A 19,216-nucleotide genomic window follows, 5' to 3' on the forward strand; every position below is an offset into this window, starting at 1 on the left:
TATGAGCCTCTAATGGAACATAAGTGCTGCAACATAGCCGGAACAGGGCCCCGACATACCCATAATATCTATAACAAAAATGCATAACAAGACTACGACAAGTCCGAAGAAGGGATCTCGCCAATCACCGCTAAACTAGACAGCCTACTATGGTGGGGGAGCTGCGTCTGCCTGTCTATTAGGACCTGCAGCACGACATGCAGCGTCCACAGTCAGTACAAATAAAGTACTGAGTATGTAAGGCAGGGAACCATATGTACGAACAGTAATGTAAGCAGGGATAGAGAATATACAACCTGTAACATCTGGGAACCTCTGAGGGCTACTTACATGAAATGCATGATACATATGTATATATACATAATCTTTTAAAACATACGCCTATGTGGGCATCATCATCATCATATCGTACCCAGCCGTAATAGGCTCGGTAAAAATGTACCTAGCCATCATAAGGCTGGGTAGAATCGTACCCGGCCACGTGGAGCTCGGTAAAACTCAACAGATCAGTGGTTGCACAATAGGTATCATACTCGTCCGTCTATAGCGCAGCTCGGTAGAGTAAAATAGATATATATATATATATATATATATATATATATATATATATATATATATATATATATATATATATATATATATATATATATATTGCATGCTGGACTCATTGGAATAATATTCTGAACCTTTCAGAGTGACGTAAGGTCGGTATCCTCTGTACACGTTATTAGGACTAACTATTCATCATGAATCTTATAAGAATCAGGAAGTACCAACAACATTGATAACATAAGAATAAGAGAAGCAACATCAACATCAATCGCTCCATAAAAAGGGAAACAATGTAAATACTGCTAGCTTTCTTTGGAAGCTCTTTCATTATATTATGTACAATCGGAGTCGTACAAAAGAAGGAAAGGGATAGCCTCACATACCTTGTATATTTTTTCCAACCTTAAGCTATGCAATTTCATGAATCCTTAGTCTACGATAAGATAAATGACACTATAGTTATCGTTTAGGCATCATAACTATTATGTATCGAACATAAAATATTTTATGAGGAAACGGATAGCACCTACCCTATTTATATGACTTCCTACAAGTCAAAACAATCACCAAACAGCCCAAACAATATCAATAATAATCATATTGAGCCTCCCAAAATAGTCCACTAACCAACAACACTACTACCAAGCCTTTCGATATATATTTCACATGTGCTAGCTTCAACGACTTAGACAAAACTTTGATAATCTTAAATACATGTAGAATAAGAGGTTACTTACTTTTAAACATAAATAAAAACTCCAATTTGACCTTAATTCTCCACGAAATATCCCTCCAATGCTACCACAAGAATAAGGAAGCAATACTAGCAATCAATTAGGGTTTTATGGCACTAGAATCACTTTAGAAGACTTGAAATCACCTAGAGTTGATATTAAAAACTTGAGGGAGTATTTACAGAACATAAACCCCTTAAAACAACCTCCCACACGAGCTGGAACAACACAAAAATGAGCAACAACAAGAAGAACAAGAAACTTACTAGCGCCACGAAATTCCCGACACTTGATTTGTGTTGTTTGCCCTTTGTTTGGGTCTTGGATCATGAGAGAAACTTGAGAGGATGTTTTTAAGGTTCTAAGGTGTGAATATACCGGAAAAAAATGACTTAAAATGGGTTGAAGGCATCATATATATATATATATATACATATATATATATATATATATATATATATATATACATATATAAATGTCTTAAACTGCCTAAGTGGGCCCTATAGAGAGGTGCTTGGCGCAGTCTCATAAAAACACAAATATCTCTCTACTCCGAGATCGTATCGACGAACGGTTTAATGCATTGGAAACTAGACTCATAGATCTTCAATCTGATTGATAGATCACCCCATAATTCCAAGTAAATTGTCAGAAACGCTTAATAATTGACCTAATGTTTAATTAAAATTATGAACTTAAGTTGCGATAACTTTTGTCGACCTTTGTTTCATAACTCGTTTGACTTCAAGACTTATGATACGGATATTATATGTTTCAAATACCTTAATACATGGCCTCTTGAGTGTGTTAAGCACCTCTAGGTTTACTCGAAAAGGCTGACGACATCATGATTCGTTTAACTTCTAATACTTGTTAACCACCCTTATACACCTTTGTATTATTTAAGACCAATAGGATCTATTTTCTTATCATCTTAAAGATAATTTCTCCATGGATTTACATTGACTACCTTATGGCATGAACTAACGTACGTGAATATGGGTTGTAACATCAGCTATTCCGAATCAATCCGCAATGCCTCCAAAACTCACCCGAGCCCTTTGGACTCTTAACAAACATGCATCAAGTGTAATAACATCCTACAAACTTGCTCGCTACCTCAACTCATCAAAATAACTCCATATAACATGAATCGATCATCAAAACTCAAGAATTACAACTTTATAACTTATTTTCATATTTTTTTACATAACGCGTTGAAATGCGCTCAGGTCACCCGAACCCCATCCAAATATGCATTCAAGTCCAAAAATATCATACGAACCTACCGAATCATCAAAACACCAATTCGAGGCCATTTACCAAAATATTGACCGTGTCAACTCAAGTCTCATTTTAAGCAAAAAATCAGATTTTTTTCAAAATTTTACGTAAAAGCTTTCCAAAAAGAGACACGGACCACACACACAAATAAAAAAATATCAAGTAAAGCTGTGAGAGGTCTCAGAACACTGAAATTAAAGCTAGTACTCAAAACGATATATCGGTCATCACGTTATCAGACCAGTAGTCCAGATACCAGAAGATGTCATGTCATTTAGACGATAATAGATATCGCCACATACCTTTTATATAGTTTACTTGTCAAAATTTATATGATGATCCCTGAAGGATCAAAATGCCTGAAGTATATAAAGGTCTTTGAAAACCCATTGATAGGAAATGGTTTATTCTAATAAATATTATTAAGGTTTTGTTAGTTATGTATCTGCAAGACATTCATCAGATCAACATAAATTATGACCGAGACAAGTTATCTATTTGCAAGTTTGGACGCCGGCGTATCATGTTGTTCTACAAGCTTTATCAGAAAAATGACGTTATTAATGTGCAACAAATTCGATCAAGTAACAATCTCGCGGATTTGTTCACCAAATCTTTTTCAAGTGCAACTTTCGAGACAAGATGGTATAATTAGGAGGGTATTTGGATTGGCTTATAAAAAGCAGCTTTTAAGCTAAAAGCCAAAAGTCATAAGTTGCTAATACTCAACTTTGGCTAACTTATGGCTTTTAGCTTGTTTTTGTATTTTTTATGCCTAAAAGTAAGTGATTTAAGTACTTTTTATCATTGTCAAACACCACACAAATTAAAAAATGCTTAAAAGCCAATAAGCACTTAAAATAAGCCAATCCAAACACCCTCTAGAATTAGGAGATTAAGATATCTAAAATAATGTCTTTATCATGAGAAGTAAAATACGCGTTGTACTATTTTTCCCTTAACTATGATTTTCACTAGATTTTTTTAGTAAGGTTTTAATGAGGAAGCTAGCAATATGTATTACTAGATGTGTTTACTCTTTTCTTTCACTAGGATTTGTACCATAGGATTTGTTTTCTAGTAAAGTTTTAACGAGACACATTATCTAATAATGAACATCAAGGGGGGAGTGTTATAAAAATATTATATTGTGGATATCAATTTAATACTCCGCTGTAGATAATTTTTCTAAACAAGCATATTTGTTTAATACTCTGTTGTACATGATCTTCCTGAGGAAGATTAACCATTTAACACTCCAGGGAAGTTTACCTATAAGAAGCTGCCAGGTCGCAAGTAGCTGATGCAGGAAGGTTGCAAGCAACTCAATAAAATGACTTGCTACGACTTCTTAATAAACAGGTAGGTTGCAAACAGCATACAAGCAGCTCTAGAAAAGCCTCGTAGTGGCTTCCAGAAAAGTCTCGCAGATACTTCCTGAAAAGTATCATTGTTGCTTCCTTTCTTTTATAAATAGGAAAGATTTCAATTTATTATGTACATCAGTTTGAAGTTGAATAACATATCAGTCTCTCCCTATATTTGCTTCTGATTTATTTACTTCTAAGGTTTAACATTGTTCCCATTTTGTAATTTCCTTTTCAGCCTTTCGGTTGAATTGAGATTGGGAGTTTCGGTATCTACAACGGAAGGAACACAAAGCACAAAGCTAAAAGGCGTAATTTTACTGTAAACTTACTAGAAGGTCACCTAAGAAACAATAGAAGAAAAAAAAAAAGGAATTTCGAGCTCTTGAATAAATGTGAAAGTGGTATGCGCTTTTGTACTGTCAACTTTTACTGCCATCTCTATATTTATATTAATTAAAAGCTCGCGAACCTTGTTACGTTGGATTAATAAGTGAACGTGACAATTTCGAAAGTTCCCTAGAATTCCTCATTATTGTCTCCTCATAGCATAACTTTTTGCCGTCCGTTCGTGGCAATATATGTGAAGATAGAGATTCAAGTCAAACAGTAGTCCTTAAATTTGTATGCACAAAAAACAACACCAAAAATACACGCATCATCATAAATTTCGTATTCTAAGGGGAAAAAGAGAACTAATCAGGAAACAATTATTATTTTTTGTTTGTGAGGATGAAAAGGGTACCAGGTCAGCCATGGCATAAGAAGCCACATGTTAAAAAATTTCAGGCTATCATATGATTTTAGGGCTCCACCAAGCTAGGGAATTTGATGGATCACCACATGCAACAAAGGAAATATCAGCAACCACAGGGAAACGATATGATAGCCTTTTGGCTGCGAACATATCAATTTTTGCTTAGTTTGCATGAATTGGGGTTGACGCATTCCCAATCATGCAGGGCCAAAAACTTATCATCATAACCTCAATTATTTGGTTGACATTGACAAATGGCATCGTCATCTGATCTCTACAGTTTTACCACCTTGTTGCTAAAAATTGAAATATCAAAAAAGAACTAGGCTTAAAATGAGCTAAAACTTTGAAGCATGAGCGAAGCTAGGTTCAGTTGATCACCCTTCGCCGAAAAATTACACTATATATATATATATATATATATATATATATATATATATGTAAAATATTAGATTTTAGAGGTATATAACATACATTGAACATTTTTTGTAGGAAAAAAAATTCACTTAGTTCAAGTTTGAAAACCCTTAAAGAAATTTCTGGCTTCGCCACTGCTTTGAAGGTTTTAATTATTATGATAATAATTGAAAGGAAGGGGAGGAAGCCCATTTGATTTTGATGTTTCGTATATTATTGACACGGAAGATTAAATGAACTCATTTATTTGAAAAAAACACATCACACAACTGGATACACAGCATGGTCTTGGCCTAAATTTTAAATACCTGATATGTTTCCTCTCTATTATGTGCATGTGGGGCTTAAACTAGAAAATGACCCTTTTTCTGGGTTGGGTTTGAGCGGATAGAACATAGTATATGAAAAAAGAAAAAAAATGGGATAATAATATTTTTGTGCCGCCCAAAGAATAATAGCCGAAAAAGGCATATATATATATATATATATATAAAATGATTGTATATATTTTGTAATTTAGACTACCGTTTGTAATTACTTTGGCCGTCGGGCCAAAAATTTTAAAAATAATGGAGCTTTCTGTTGCTCCCAAATGCACACGCAAGTATATGTGGTCGACAAGTAATATACGATTGTAAGTTCAGATATTGTACCCACAGGGACTTGTGATTAACTATTAACTAAATTAATCCAAATAAATTATCTATTCAAGCAAATCCTAATGTATGAATATTTAACTAAAATTAATCTAAAGTAAAAAAATTAAGAGATCAAAGAAAACAACGACAAGCTTAACGGCGAATTCAATGTGGGTGAATATTCTAGAGCTATGGGTTAGCTAACAATCCCGTTGAGTTTTCCACTTAAATTATCTAATTAATTTATCTGGTTTATTGGTTGACAGGGTTAATATTGCTCGTAGCCTTCTCCTGAAGTACAACTCGTCTATTCAAGCTAACCTAACGTCTATATTCCTATGGAATTAGAATTAACAAGAACGCATTAATAATTCATGTATAGTAACCAAGCAAGGCGATTAGGTATATTCCTATCCTAACCGCAAATCCGCCCCTCCTCAGAGTTAAGATCTTGCTCTACTCAATCTTATGTGCAATCTAGAATTCCCTCTCCCTAGTTCAATCTTAGATGTGTAGATAGTATTCAATTGGTGATCAAGCAATCAAATAATTAAGCGCAAGATTGAATAAATAAACCAATATGATAAAATAATAAGAACATTCAAGCTTCAAACTACAACGTTCATGTAGCACCCAAAACTCTAGAACTAATGGACTATGAAATTAAAGGAAGAGAAGAGAAGAGAAGAAAAACTAGTTAGAAGCCTCCTTTAAGCGTGGTGTGCGTTCCTCCACGTCTAAAGTGTGTCCTTAGGTCTAAGATGTGTCAAAAGTCTGTTAGATATCTCCAAAATAACTTTTTTCTATGTATATATACCAAGTAGGTCGGGCCTAGATGAAAACACCTTCTCCTGCGCGAAATAGGACTCTGGCTCTATAAACTTTGTACAGTCGCGCTGCACCATGCGGCGCGCTAGTGGAGATTATCAGCAGCCTTGCATTTTTCTTGTCAGGCCAGTTTTTACACTGCTGCGCCGCACCCTGCGGCGTCCCATGCGGCGTGGCTGTGTAATTTTCTTAGAGTGAACTTATTTCGTCCTCTTTTAACATCCGGACTTGGTACACAACCTCCGAACACGATCCCGACTTAATGTCTTGGACTTTTACTCAGACTTCAAAGCTCCAAATCACTTGAATTCATTACGCCTACATAGATCGGAATCACTTCTACAAGGCATAAAACACATATTTAGTGCAAAACACTAGCGATTAAAGCTCAAACTCAATTAAAGTACAGTAACTTAGAGTGTAATAAGCGACTAAAATACACAATTATAGCCTATCATCACTTTCCAAACCAATTTTCTTTTATTTCATGTTTTTGTGGTATTAATTACTCCACTGTTATACCTTTTTCTAGCATGATAGAATATGCTATTGTATTCCATCTGTTTCATCTCATGTGAACTATTTTTTTCTATTGCGTTATATTTAAAAATAATTTAATTTTAAACTATTATTTTTGTTTACCTTTAATGGTATACTTTTATAACAAACATAAATGTCATGACATAATTAAAGTCATACCATTAAATTTTTTTTTCTTTGTAAATTTCATACCTAATTAAATATCATCACATAAATTAAAAGGATGATTATTGTCTTATAATATTGGAATAGTGCAACTTTTCCCTCTTTCCCCCTATATTCACGAACTTATAATGGAAGATTTTTCCTTATTCCCTCGTTCCAACTAAACCGGATGATAGAAATGACACTTTACCATTAATTCCCCAAGGAAAAATAGAAATATTTTTACTTCACCTTCACTCGAGGGGATCAGTAGAGATCTTTCATCTATTATGATAATTCGAGCTTTTGTCGGTCAAAAGTCTGGGAAAACTTATCTGTCGAATGTAAAGTAAATTATGGTCGGTCCTCTTCCTGCCGGTTAATTACTACTATCATTTTCTAATATTTTTTTTCCAATGATAGTTTGGTAAAATGATACTCCTAGTTATGAAAGGTTACGTAAAAGGAATACAGGTGTCAATGTATGTGGCCTCCAACTAGCATTCTACCAATCATCATATATACAACCAATGCTGAAATGAAATGAAAGGTGGCTGTCATATAATAACACACTCTCTGAAATATTACGTCATTTAAAATTGGACTGGTCCTATGATCAAGCACAAACCGTTCGAAATTCAGCTAAAAAGAGAGAGGAATCCCCAAGGATTTAAAACACCTTTAACGCAAGAAAACAAGGTGTACCAAATCGTGCTCCATCACCTCTCTTCATCCTTAAAGAAACAGACTAACAGCAGCAAGAACGGTGAGTTAAGTGACAATTTTTTGGTTATGTACAAAGAAAGCAATAGAGAAAAAGAGCACAGACGTTACGGGAAATAGGGCTTTTCTGACGGAGAAAACGTAAAAAAAAAAAAAAAAAAAGTTATAACCATTGCCACAAGTATTTAACAAAAATCACGCGAATTTAAACTCATATTTCATTGGCAAAAAGACATAAGAAACAAGGAATCGAGAAAATACTAGTACGCAATAACTGTTTACTACTCGCACAATATCTGTCTATTTAAAACGTAGAATTCTAGCCGTAGAGTTCAAGACTGCCCTCACTTTTGTAGGGTCTACATAATCATTATAGGACATTTATTACTGAGTTCTTGAACGAGAACAATCTGGAAGATTTTTGCTTGCCATTTTTCTTGTTTACACCTCTAAACATGAAAAAATATCAGCCAAAATTTAATGGGGATAATTTTTTTGTTAATGAATCAAAAGCAAATCTGTCTAAACTTGTACACGTAAATTGTTGTCAGTCCCAAATTGAATGAAAAAAGAAGATTTCGACGGCTAGCATAAAAAATAGTATTCCCTTCGTTTTAATTTATGTGAATTTATTTGACTGGGCACGGCGTTTAAGAAAAAATGAAGACTTTTAAAATTTATGGTCATAAACAAGTCAAAAAGGTGTCAGGAATATTTGTGTGGTTATAAAAGCTTCTCATTAAGGATAGAATTGTAAGTTTAAGCTAAATTATTACCAAATTTAGAAAGGGATCATTCTTTTTTAAACAGACCAAAAAATAGGTTCATACCAAATGATTTTGTAGTCACTCTCAACTAATGTGGAAGTGAGTCGTAATTGATTCATCAATTGATTAAGTGTGAATCAAAAGTCTAAAAAGAAAATAAAGTAAAGAAAGTGAGGTTTAAGAACTTTAATATACTCTCACTCTCTTATATTACGTGTCGTGTTTGTCTTTTATATGCCTTTTAATAAATATTAATTAGGAAATTGATTGGACTATTTTACCCTTATTTATGTCTTAAGATATAATTTCTCTTTATTGAATATTAATTATATTTATGTGATATCTCTATCTTCAAGAACAAGTATTATTAAGGGTAAAAAAGAAAAAAAATAATCAATTTTGAATTTTAAAAATGACAAATAATTTGAAAGAAAAAGACTGTGAAATGTGAGAATTTTCCACCGATTGTATTCATCATTCAAGACTGTATATATACAAGTAATTGCTACAAAAGAAAAGTGTAAAATAAAATCCTATTTACACTTGTACTATTCCTATTCACTGTATTGTAACTGTATAACAGATTTATTCCCTACTATGTGCACACATGTGCCAAGCACATGCTTGGATCTTTCTAGAATAAATCTAACATACAGTTGTCTTTCCTCATATCTAATGGCTGAGAGAAGAGGCCCATTATTTCACTTCTAAGGCTGAGATTGAGCCACGTGTGTGACATTACTAATAAACAAAATATCGGACATAGATAATGAAACTTTGTTAACTCCGAAAACACTCTGCTCTTTGTCTTTCATTTCCTTTGATCCTTTCTTCTTCATCAAATATGATATCTTTCTTCTTCAGAGAATGAAGACGATCCTCAGTCATATGGGGCTTTTCTATGTCAACATCCCCCCTCAAGTTGGAGGGTAGAGAGAGTACCCCCAACTTGTTCATTATAGTCCGATGGGAAGCCCCAGATAAGGGTTTGGTAAATAGATCGGCGAGTTGTTGTGCCGATGGAACAAAAGATAAAGTGATGATCCCAGAAAGGAATTGTTGACGGACGAAGTGACAATCTAACTCCACGTGCTTGGTCCTCTCATGAAAAACGGAATTTTTGGCGAAATGGATAGTCGCTTGACTATCAGAGTCAATGTGTACTGGGAGAGTCACCGGTGTAGAGAGATCGGCAAGGAGACAAACCAACCAGGTTATCTCAGTTGTGACTCGGCGCATGGAACGGTATTCTGCTTCGGCGGAGGAAAGAGACACAGACACCTGCTTCTTGGATTTCCAAGAAATTGGAGCTCCACCAAGTGTGACAAAGAACCCACTCACAGATCTACGAGAATCTCTACAGGATGCCCAGTCGGCATCGCAAAAGGCTAGCAAATCAAAAGAGGGATTTGCGGATAGAAAAATCCCCTGCGAAGGATTTGAACGTAGATACCTCAAGACCCGTAGAGCTGCTGAGAAATGTGGGAAAGTAGGTTGCTGCATATACTGACTAAGGCATAATACATCAAATGAGAGATCCGGCCTTGTGTTTGTGAGGTAATTCAGCTTACCAACAAGGTGGCGAAAAATGGTTGGATTGTCCATAGGAGGCCCAAGGTCAGCATGAAGCTTTGCATAAGGATCAAGTGGAGAAGACACAGCTGCCCCTGTGCAATCAAACTCTTTCAACAAATCCAAGGTAAATTATCTTTGGCTAATGATAAAACCATGTTTTTCCCTTAGAACTTCCATGCCCAGAAAATAATGAATGTCCCCTAGATGTTTGATTCTGAACTCTGTGCTCAGGAAGTCAGTAATCTGTGTGATTTCTGTGAGATCATCTCCTGGTAATAGTATATCATCTACATAGACAGCAATAATAGATGATAGGGCACCTGTCTGTTTGTAGAATAAAGTGTAATCATTTAATGAACTAGAATAACCCTTGTAACTTAGAGCCCCTGCAAGTCTAGCATACCATTGGCGAGATGCCTGCTTCAAACCATAGAGTAATTTTCTTAGAAGACAAACTTGGCCAGGTTTAGGAGGGGAAACACCTGCAGGAAACTTCATATAAACCTCCTCCTGTAGTTCTCCATGTAGAAAAATGCATTATTGACATCAATTTGTGAGACCTTCCATCCCTTCTTGACAGCTACTGTCAATAGACATCGAATAGTGGTCATTTTAACTACAGGGGAGAAAATCTCAGAATAATCTATCCCTTCTCTTTGTATGTCTCCCCTAACCACAAGTCTTGCCTTCAACCTCTCTATAGTCCCATCAGAATTATGGTTTACCTTGTATACCCATTTACAAGGTAGAGCCCTTTTCCCATGTGGCAAATCTACCACATCCCAAGTGTGGTTCAATTCAAGTGCAGCAATCTTTGCTTCTATGGCCTGTTTCCACCCTGGGTGACTGGAAGCTTGAGCAAAGCTGTTAGGTTCTGAGATAGTGGACAAGGAATGGTAGAGTTTTTGATTAGTGAGGGATAATGCTCCAAAAGAGAAAACATTAGGCTAGGCAAGGTGAGTGAACCAGGTAGAGGTCAGGTCTGAAAGAATGATGGAACTGCAAACATAGTCTTGTAAGTAGGCTGGTTGTTTACTGACCCTGTCAGATTTTCTAATTGCTGAAGATGGAGCAGGAATTAAAATAACTGGTTTAGGTGAGGAAGTAGAGGGATAGGTAGAGATTGGTGAAGAGTTGTGTGAAGGAGTTGGAGAAGTTAGGTGAGGTGGAAAAGCTGAATTGTGTTCAACTAGTTGGACAACTGGTGAGGAAGGATAACTGTCAGGGGTGAAAGAGGGACTTGAAGGAGATAAGTTTGGAGTTATGATAGGTGGTGCAGGAACTTGTGGAGAAGTATCAGGTATGAAAGGGTTAGAAGGAAAATAGGACAGAACAGAAGGCATAGTAGAAGTAAGAAAAGGGAAATGAGTTTCATGGAATTTAACATCTCTAGAGACAAACACTCTTTTGTTTGATAGGTCCAACACCTTATACCCTTTTGATGAGCAGCATATCCCAAAAAAAACAACTAGTTGCCCTGGGAGCAAACTTTCCTCTATTGTGACTCAAGGTGGACACATAACATAAACACCCAAAAGATCTTAGGTTCTCATAAGTGGGAGGCTTACCAAACAAAACCTCATAAGGTGTTTTTCCTTTTAAAACTCTGGAGGGAAACCTATTAATCAAATAAGTAGAGGTTAAAATGCACTCACCCCAGTATTGTAGAGAAACATTAGACTGGAATATCAAAGCTCTTGCAACCTCAAGAAGATGTCTATGTTTCCTTTCAACCACCCCATTTTGTTGGGATGTAGCAACACAAGAAGTCTCATGCAGGATTCCTTGTTCAAGTAGAAAACTGGATTCTTGTGTACCTGTCCCTAATTCTAGTGCATTATCTGATCTAATCTTTTTTACTTTCTTGTTGAACTGTCTTTCCACCAAGCTTAGAAAAGATTTTAATACTGAAAATGCATTGCTTTTTGAACTTAACAGAAAAGTCCAAGTTCCCCTACTGTAATCATTCACAATGGTTAAAAAATACTTGAATCCATTATATGTTGTGTTCTTGAAAGGACCCCAAGTGTCAATATGAATTAAATCAAAAACACCATAAGTTTTGATTTGACTGATAGGAAAAAGAATCCTAGTTTGTCTAGCATGAGGACAGACATTGTACACATCATCAAAATCTGAGGGAAAATGAATGAAATTGAATTTCTTCATTACTTGAAAGGGCAAATGCCCAAGCCTTACATGCCAATCCTTTACATCTGAAATAGTATTAGCATACACAGCTTTTGAAAGAGAAACAAGACTAGAAACTAGGGTGGAATGGCTTCCTTTTGGAATTGAAACTACATTTTGATTAGGTAGAAAACTAGACTCTGTACTAGCTGGCTGGAGCAGGTACAGACTATCCCTCACTTCACCAAAAACTTGTCCCCTCCTCATTAAAGCAATCTTCACCAGACATGCACTAGAAGTGAGATTCAAAGAACAACTAAACTGGACACATAGCTTATGAACAGACATTAAGTTATATCTGAAAGAGGGAACATAAAGAACTCTGTTAAGTGTCATATCAGGCTGAATAGAAACACTTCCAATATGTGTGACATGTAATTGAAAAGAATTAGGCAAGCTAATGTGTAAAGGAATAGGAAGAGGTGTCAAACTAAGGAAAGAGTTTGAATCAAAACACATGTGTCCTGAAGCTCCATAATCAATTATCCAAGTCTTAGTGTTAAAAGCAGTAAGACAAGTGCCAGAATACTTAAGTATAGTACCAGCCACTGCATTTGCATTAATTTTTGTTCCTGTATTTCCTGCTTCTCCAATCTACACCTATTTTATCAGATTCACTAGTTCTGAAACCTGCTCTTTGCTAAAGAATTGAGTCTGATTGTTCCCAGTTGCTTCATTTGGAGTGACTTCCATTTCTGCTCCTTCCTGATTTTCCATCACAACATTTCCTTTGACTGCTCTTTGGTAGTTTCCTGATTTGGTGAACTAAAAATCTTCAGGGAATCCTATCAACCTATAACATTCTGATCTAGTATGCCCCGTCCTCGTACAGTGAGTACAACTCACATTAGGGTTGAATTTGGTCTTTCTTCCCTTGAATTTCTGTTGTTGATTACCATACTTTTATGGTGGATTCCATCCTTTCTGATTGTTGTTTCTTTATGGGATCTTGTTCTGTGTATTTGCCATGAATGTTGCTCCATCTGTTGGATAATGAGGGCTGAGGTATATCTCCCTCTGTCCTTCATCCTGTAAGAGTATTGAATAAGAATGATCTATGCTAGGAAGTGGGTTCATCATCAGAATGTGTCCCCTTGCCTGAGCATGTGAATCATTGAGACCCATGAGAAATTGAATAATTCTCCGATCTTCCAAGAACTTTGCCATCTTTGTCTTCCCTTGACATGTGCAGTTACAGGTACACCCTAGGTGAGAGTTGAGAGAGTCCAGTTCATCCCACAACCTTTTGAGTGTTGTGAAATATCCTACTATACTGCTATTTCCCTGCACTGATTTTGCAATTTCCTTTTACAGATGATAGAGTTTTGCTCCATTTGATTGCCCAAACCTATGTTCAAGGTTGTTCCAAAGGCTTTGTGCAATTTTTGAGTAAATCACACTATCTCCTATCTCGTGGGAAAGGGAGTTTAGCAACCAAGAAGTGACCATGTCATTTGTTCTGCTCCATTGGGGATGTTCCTGAGATCCCGGATCTTGCTCAACACAAACTTCATTGATGAAGCCAATCTTGTTCTTAGCTGACAGAGCAATCAAAACAAACCTTCTCCAACCTGGATATCCTCTTTCATCAAATTGTGAGTTCACCAGAGTCATTCCTGGTGCATCAGATGAGTGCAGAAAATAAGGATGGTTTGTGTCTGCTGTGACTCCACTACTGGTCGAACCAGCTAGAGAAAGGGTGGGTGAAGGTTCAGTTTCTGTCATGGCTGAAGGTGAAATAAAAGGGAAAGAACAGAGAAAATGATTGATAGTTGATTGTAAATGGATCGAGCTATTGTTGCTCTGATACCATGAAAGAAAGAGATTGTGAAATGCGAGAATTTTCCACCGATTGTATTCATCATTCATGACTGTATATATACAAGTAATTGCTACAAAAGAAAAGTGTAAAATAAAATCCTATTTACACTTGTACTATTCTTATTCACTGTACTGTAACTGTATAACAGATTTATTCCCTACTATGTGCACACATGTGCCAAGCACATGCTTGGATCTTTCTAGAATAAATCCAACATACAACTGCCTTTCCTCATATCTAATGGCTGAGAGAAGAGGCCCATTATTTCACTTCTAAGGCTGAGATTGAGCCACGTGTGTGACACTACTAATAAACAAAATATCGGACATAGATAATGAAACTTTGTTAACTCCGAAAACACTCTGCTCTTTGTCTTTCATTTCCTTTGATCCTTTCTTCTTGATCAGATAGGATATCTTTCTTCTTCAGAGAATGAAGACGATCCTCAGTCATATGGGGCTTTTCTATGTCAACATAATTTGAGACAACTATTTTTAGTAACCACGATTGTTAATATGAGACGGAGGGAGTAGTTGTTAACAATACAATACTCCCTCTGTCTAATAATATGTGTCGTAGTTACTAAAATTAGTTGTCTCAAATTATTTGTCATTTTAGAAGTTCAAGACAAAATTAATTATATTTTTTCTTTTTTACCTTTAATAATCAATTGCATTCACATTTAGTAAAATATGGATAATGTCATTGATAGTAATGACACATAAATTGAAAAAATATTCAATGAAGGTAAAATAGTCAAAAACTATTCTTTTTTATTGGAGGTGCACAAGAGAATCACTCCACATATTTTGTGAGGGAGGGAGTAATAGTTCCTAGCCAAAAGGAGGGGCCGGTGAGGCTGCCTAAGCCTAACGCATTAATTCATGGTAATTCTGTTGGTTGGACTGCATTAGGTTTAGAAGCCAAATTATGTTAATTAATTACAGTATGATAAGAATAATTAATATGATTGACACGCATTGGGAGAGCACGTGAGGCTGAGAATTCATTATATTGGGTAAAATTATCGTACGCCACCTACTAAGACTACACTTGTCATGCAACAAATAAGATTGAGTTCTATGCACAAACCACACTTTTCTGGTCCTCTCCCCATTATAAATACTTGTCTCTCCCCTTTTGCATGAAATTGTGGGATTTTAGTTATACATAAAGAGGAGAGAAAGAGCAAAATCTTAAGCCTTCTTCCTTCAACAGAAGAACAAAAAGAAAAGTTAAACTTCCTTGTTTATATAATCTAACTTAATAGTCGAAATGGCCATATTTGATCTCCACCATCCATGGCTATTTGTGTTTGGAGCCTTAGGTAAGCAAAACTAAGTTTTACATGTCTGTTTCATTCATTTCTTGTCTTTCCCAAATTTCATCTCATTCATTCTCTTTCATTTCTTGCTTGCTCAAAAAATTGTGCAAAAACACCTTGCACAATTTTCCTGTGACCAAACTTTACTAAGTTAATACTATAATTTTCACATTGTCAATTGCATGTTCTCATGAATGTTTTCCATGACTAACCTTCCCGATGCTTGATTTTCATCCATTATGGTTGCCAACACTTACTTTATTTCATCGACCAATTAAGTTGTCTAGTTCATGGCAGTAGTATCACATCCACCCACACGTATCATGATAGCACTAACCCTTTGTATTTCTTCTGCTGTATGTTTCAGGAAACATTATTTCCATATTCGTCTTCTTAGCTCCAGTGTAAGAAATCCGCTTTGTTTTTTTTTTCTAATTTCTTTTTCTTGGACAGTCATGCACTTAATTTGAAAATTTTCACGAAAAAAATTGTATTAATGTTGCAGGCCAACATTTCGCCGAATCTACAAAGAAAAATCAACCATGGGCTTTCAATCAGTCCCTTACGTGGTAGCACTGTTTTCATCTATGCTCTGGATGTATTATGCATTTATCAAGAAAAATGCTATTCTCCTCATCTCCATCAACTCCTTCGGTTGCATTGTCGAGACAATTTACATCTCCATTTTCCTTCTCTACGCATCCAAGGAGGCTAGGGTAACCACTTCCCACCATAACTTACATTTGAAAATCTAAATGATTTAGTGAGCGTTTGGACATAAGAATTGTAAAATTCAAGAAAAAAGTGAATTTTTTTTAAAGTAAAAATAATATTTGAAAATTAGAATTGAGTTTGGACATGAATATAATTTTGAGTTGTTTTTGAATTTCTGTGAGCCATTTGAAGTGGAAATTTTGAAAAACTGTTTTTTGGAGTTTTTAAAATTAAATTCCATAATTCATCTTCAAGTGAAAATTGAAAATTTTATGGCCAAATAGTGATTTCGAAAATTTCGGAAAAAAAGTTAATTTTTTTTATGGCCAAACGGGCCCTTACTAAATGAAAAACGTTTCACCAAGACATAAATGGTAGCGTAGTTCAATTCTGTATTGCAGTCGGGTAGTTTTTTAATTTTTTTTAATATCTTTGTTAAACACTAGGAAAGTAAGAAAGTGTTACATAGAGTGCTAACTAGTTTATGATATTTTGACGACAGAGGCAGACGGTGAAACTTTTGGTATCATTGATTGGAGGATTGTACACACTGATATTTCTTGTAACTTTGTTCCCTTTGAATGGAGCCCTTCGAGTACAAGTAGTGGGTTGGATTTGTGTAGCCGTAGCAGTGGCTGTCTTTGCTGCACCTCTTAGCATTGTGGTAAGATAGAGATGATGCACTAACATCAATCGTTTCAAAAGTTTTCCTAGTAACTAATAAAATGAAAAAAAAGTTTCTAACTCTTGTTTCTTTTTTTACAGTTTCAAGTGGTTCGAACGAAGAGTGTGGAGTTTCTGCCCTTCACCCTGTCTTTCTTTCTTACATTAAGTGCTATCATGTGGTTTGGTTATGGTCTCCTTCAAAAGGACCTGTGTATTGCAGTAAGTACTTAATATACCACATGCTAAAGTACTATGTATTCTTTAATACATTTGAACAATTAATTTTGGGTTACGTGCTAGTTAGACAACTAAAACCGACCTACTTACAAAGGCAATAAAAAAGAACCACAAATCTTGATCATGAACATGTTGTGCCTTTATGGTTTACAAATCGATATACAACATTAATTGTTCGACATAAATTGGTCACCGCAGAATTCAGCCAAACTAAAAAAATCTCATTGTATAATTCCATTTTGTCTGCCATTAATTTTTTCTTTAATTATTCCTATGATTTTTAAGCATTTTTTTAATATCACTGATTCCAAAATTAATTTGTTTATCGCACTATTTGGAGTACTAGTATTTTTTTTTATATAAAAAAATATGCCTTCGTAACTTGTAAGTACTATTTTCTTTTTACTTCTCATAAAACTAAGTTTGTCTGAATTTTCTCCAAAAGCTCCTCAAATAAAAAGTTTCTTTTAACAAATGATAATGAGGCACATAGATGTATTTCCTCAATCCTAATTTATGTGTCATACTTTTCTTTTTAATCTCTTAAAGAAATTTATAATTTATTATTTAAAAATAATTTAACTTTAAATTTGCTATTTTACCCTTGATAAGATGAGTTATAGCCACACGAATATTTTATGATTTATTTTAGATGATAATTTTTTTTAAAAAAAATCTTTTTTCTTTCGTAAAAAGCGACGCATTAATTGGAATGGGTGGAGTCTTATTTTAAGTTGCTCTTCGAATTCCGTCATTTATTTTTGGAGTAATTAGTTTATTTTTAACTTTTTGCAGCTGCCGAATGTATTGGGTTTCTTCCTGGGAATGATTCAGATGCTGTTGTATGGGCTATACCGTAAGGTAAAGCCAGCAGCAGAATTAGAGAAAAAGGTGCCGGAGCATATAGTAAACATCGTCGTCGTAGGAAACTCAGAACAGATACATCCTGTCAAATCCGAGAAAAATGAGGATATGATCAAGAAGCTGGATGAAGAAGAAAACAGGGAGAGCAGCGTAATTAGCCCACCGGTGCCAGCTCTGCTGCCGGTGGCGAACGACCATGAAAATGAAGAACGTGCGGGTGGCGAGCTGGCGCAAGTGAACTTGCAGCCGCAGCAGCAGTTTGAAACCCCGGTGCTTGTGGTGTGTGCTGCAGCTTGAGTCTTGAATTAATCTTTTGATTATTTAACTCTTCCACTGTCTATCTGCATGTATGTTTCATCATATTGCTTTTTTGATTTATTTGTAATTCATATATTTCTCGCTACCACCTCTGATCTCCATTTCTCTGTATAAAGAGGAAAAGAGAAATTGTACGAATCGAAAGGCCGTTATATTATTTACTTTCCATTCCACTATTTTTGCTTCAAATCTAGCAGTACAATAGAGGATATATATACTTGTCCTTCAAGGGGTAAATAAGAATTTCCAAATGAATTTATAACGTCCTGGCTGGCTCCACCGGTCCACGTATCTCCCTAAGGTTTTTGTTAGATGCTTTTTTTGCATGGTATTTGTGAGGACCAAACGCAAACACAAGTATACTCAATTAACATACACACAAATATACGTAATTAATGAATCCTCTCAGTGATCTATTTGCTCTAGGCTCACTCTTGATCTATGTTTATATTTATCTTCTTCAAAAACCATAAATACGTCGTTAAATCGAAAAATTCAATAACATATATAGGAGGTTGTTAGTGTTGGAATATATATTATTAACCATATATATAGATATATTTCCTCTGTTTTAATTTTTGTGAACTTGTTTCTTTTTTGATCCGTTCAAAAGGAATGACCTCTTTTTAAATTTAGAAATAATTTATCTTAAGCTTCCTATTCTATCTCTTAATGAGAAGCTTATATAGTTATACAAATACTTTGGCAAGTTTAGCACCACAAATTTCAAAAGAATTATAACTAGGCATGCAAAT

The 19,216-nt window shown here is 35.3% G+C and overlaps 1 protein-coding gene across 1 annotated transcript; it reads left to right on the forward strand.

Moving 5' to 3' along the window:
* Nucleotides 1-15,484: 15,484 nt before the first annotated feature.
* On the forward strand, nt 15,485-18,637 carry LOC104227128 (bidirectional sugar transporter N3-like). Its single transcript, XM_009779288.2, has 6 exons — nt 15,485-15,665; nt 16,030-16,066; nt 16,168-16,378; nt 16,879-17,040; nt 17,142-17,261; nt 18,075-18,637. Exons 1-6 carry the CDS (start codon nt 15,614-15,616, stop codon nt 18,438-18,440), a joined length of 948 nt encoding a protein of 315 aa, XP_009777590.1. The 5' UTR covers nt 15,485-15,613; the 3' UTR covers nt 18,441-18,637.
* Nucleotides 18,638-19,216: the final 579 nt, after the last annotated feature.

This window comes from Nicotiana sylvestris, chromosome 12, assembly GCF_000393655.2.
Source record: "Nicotiana sylvestris chromosome 12, ASM39365v2, whole genome shotgun sequence".
NCBI lineage: Eukaryota > Viridiplantae > Streptophyta > Magnoliopsida > Solanales > Solanaceae > Nicotiana > Nicotiana sylvestris.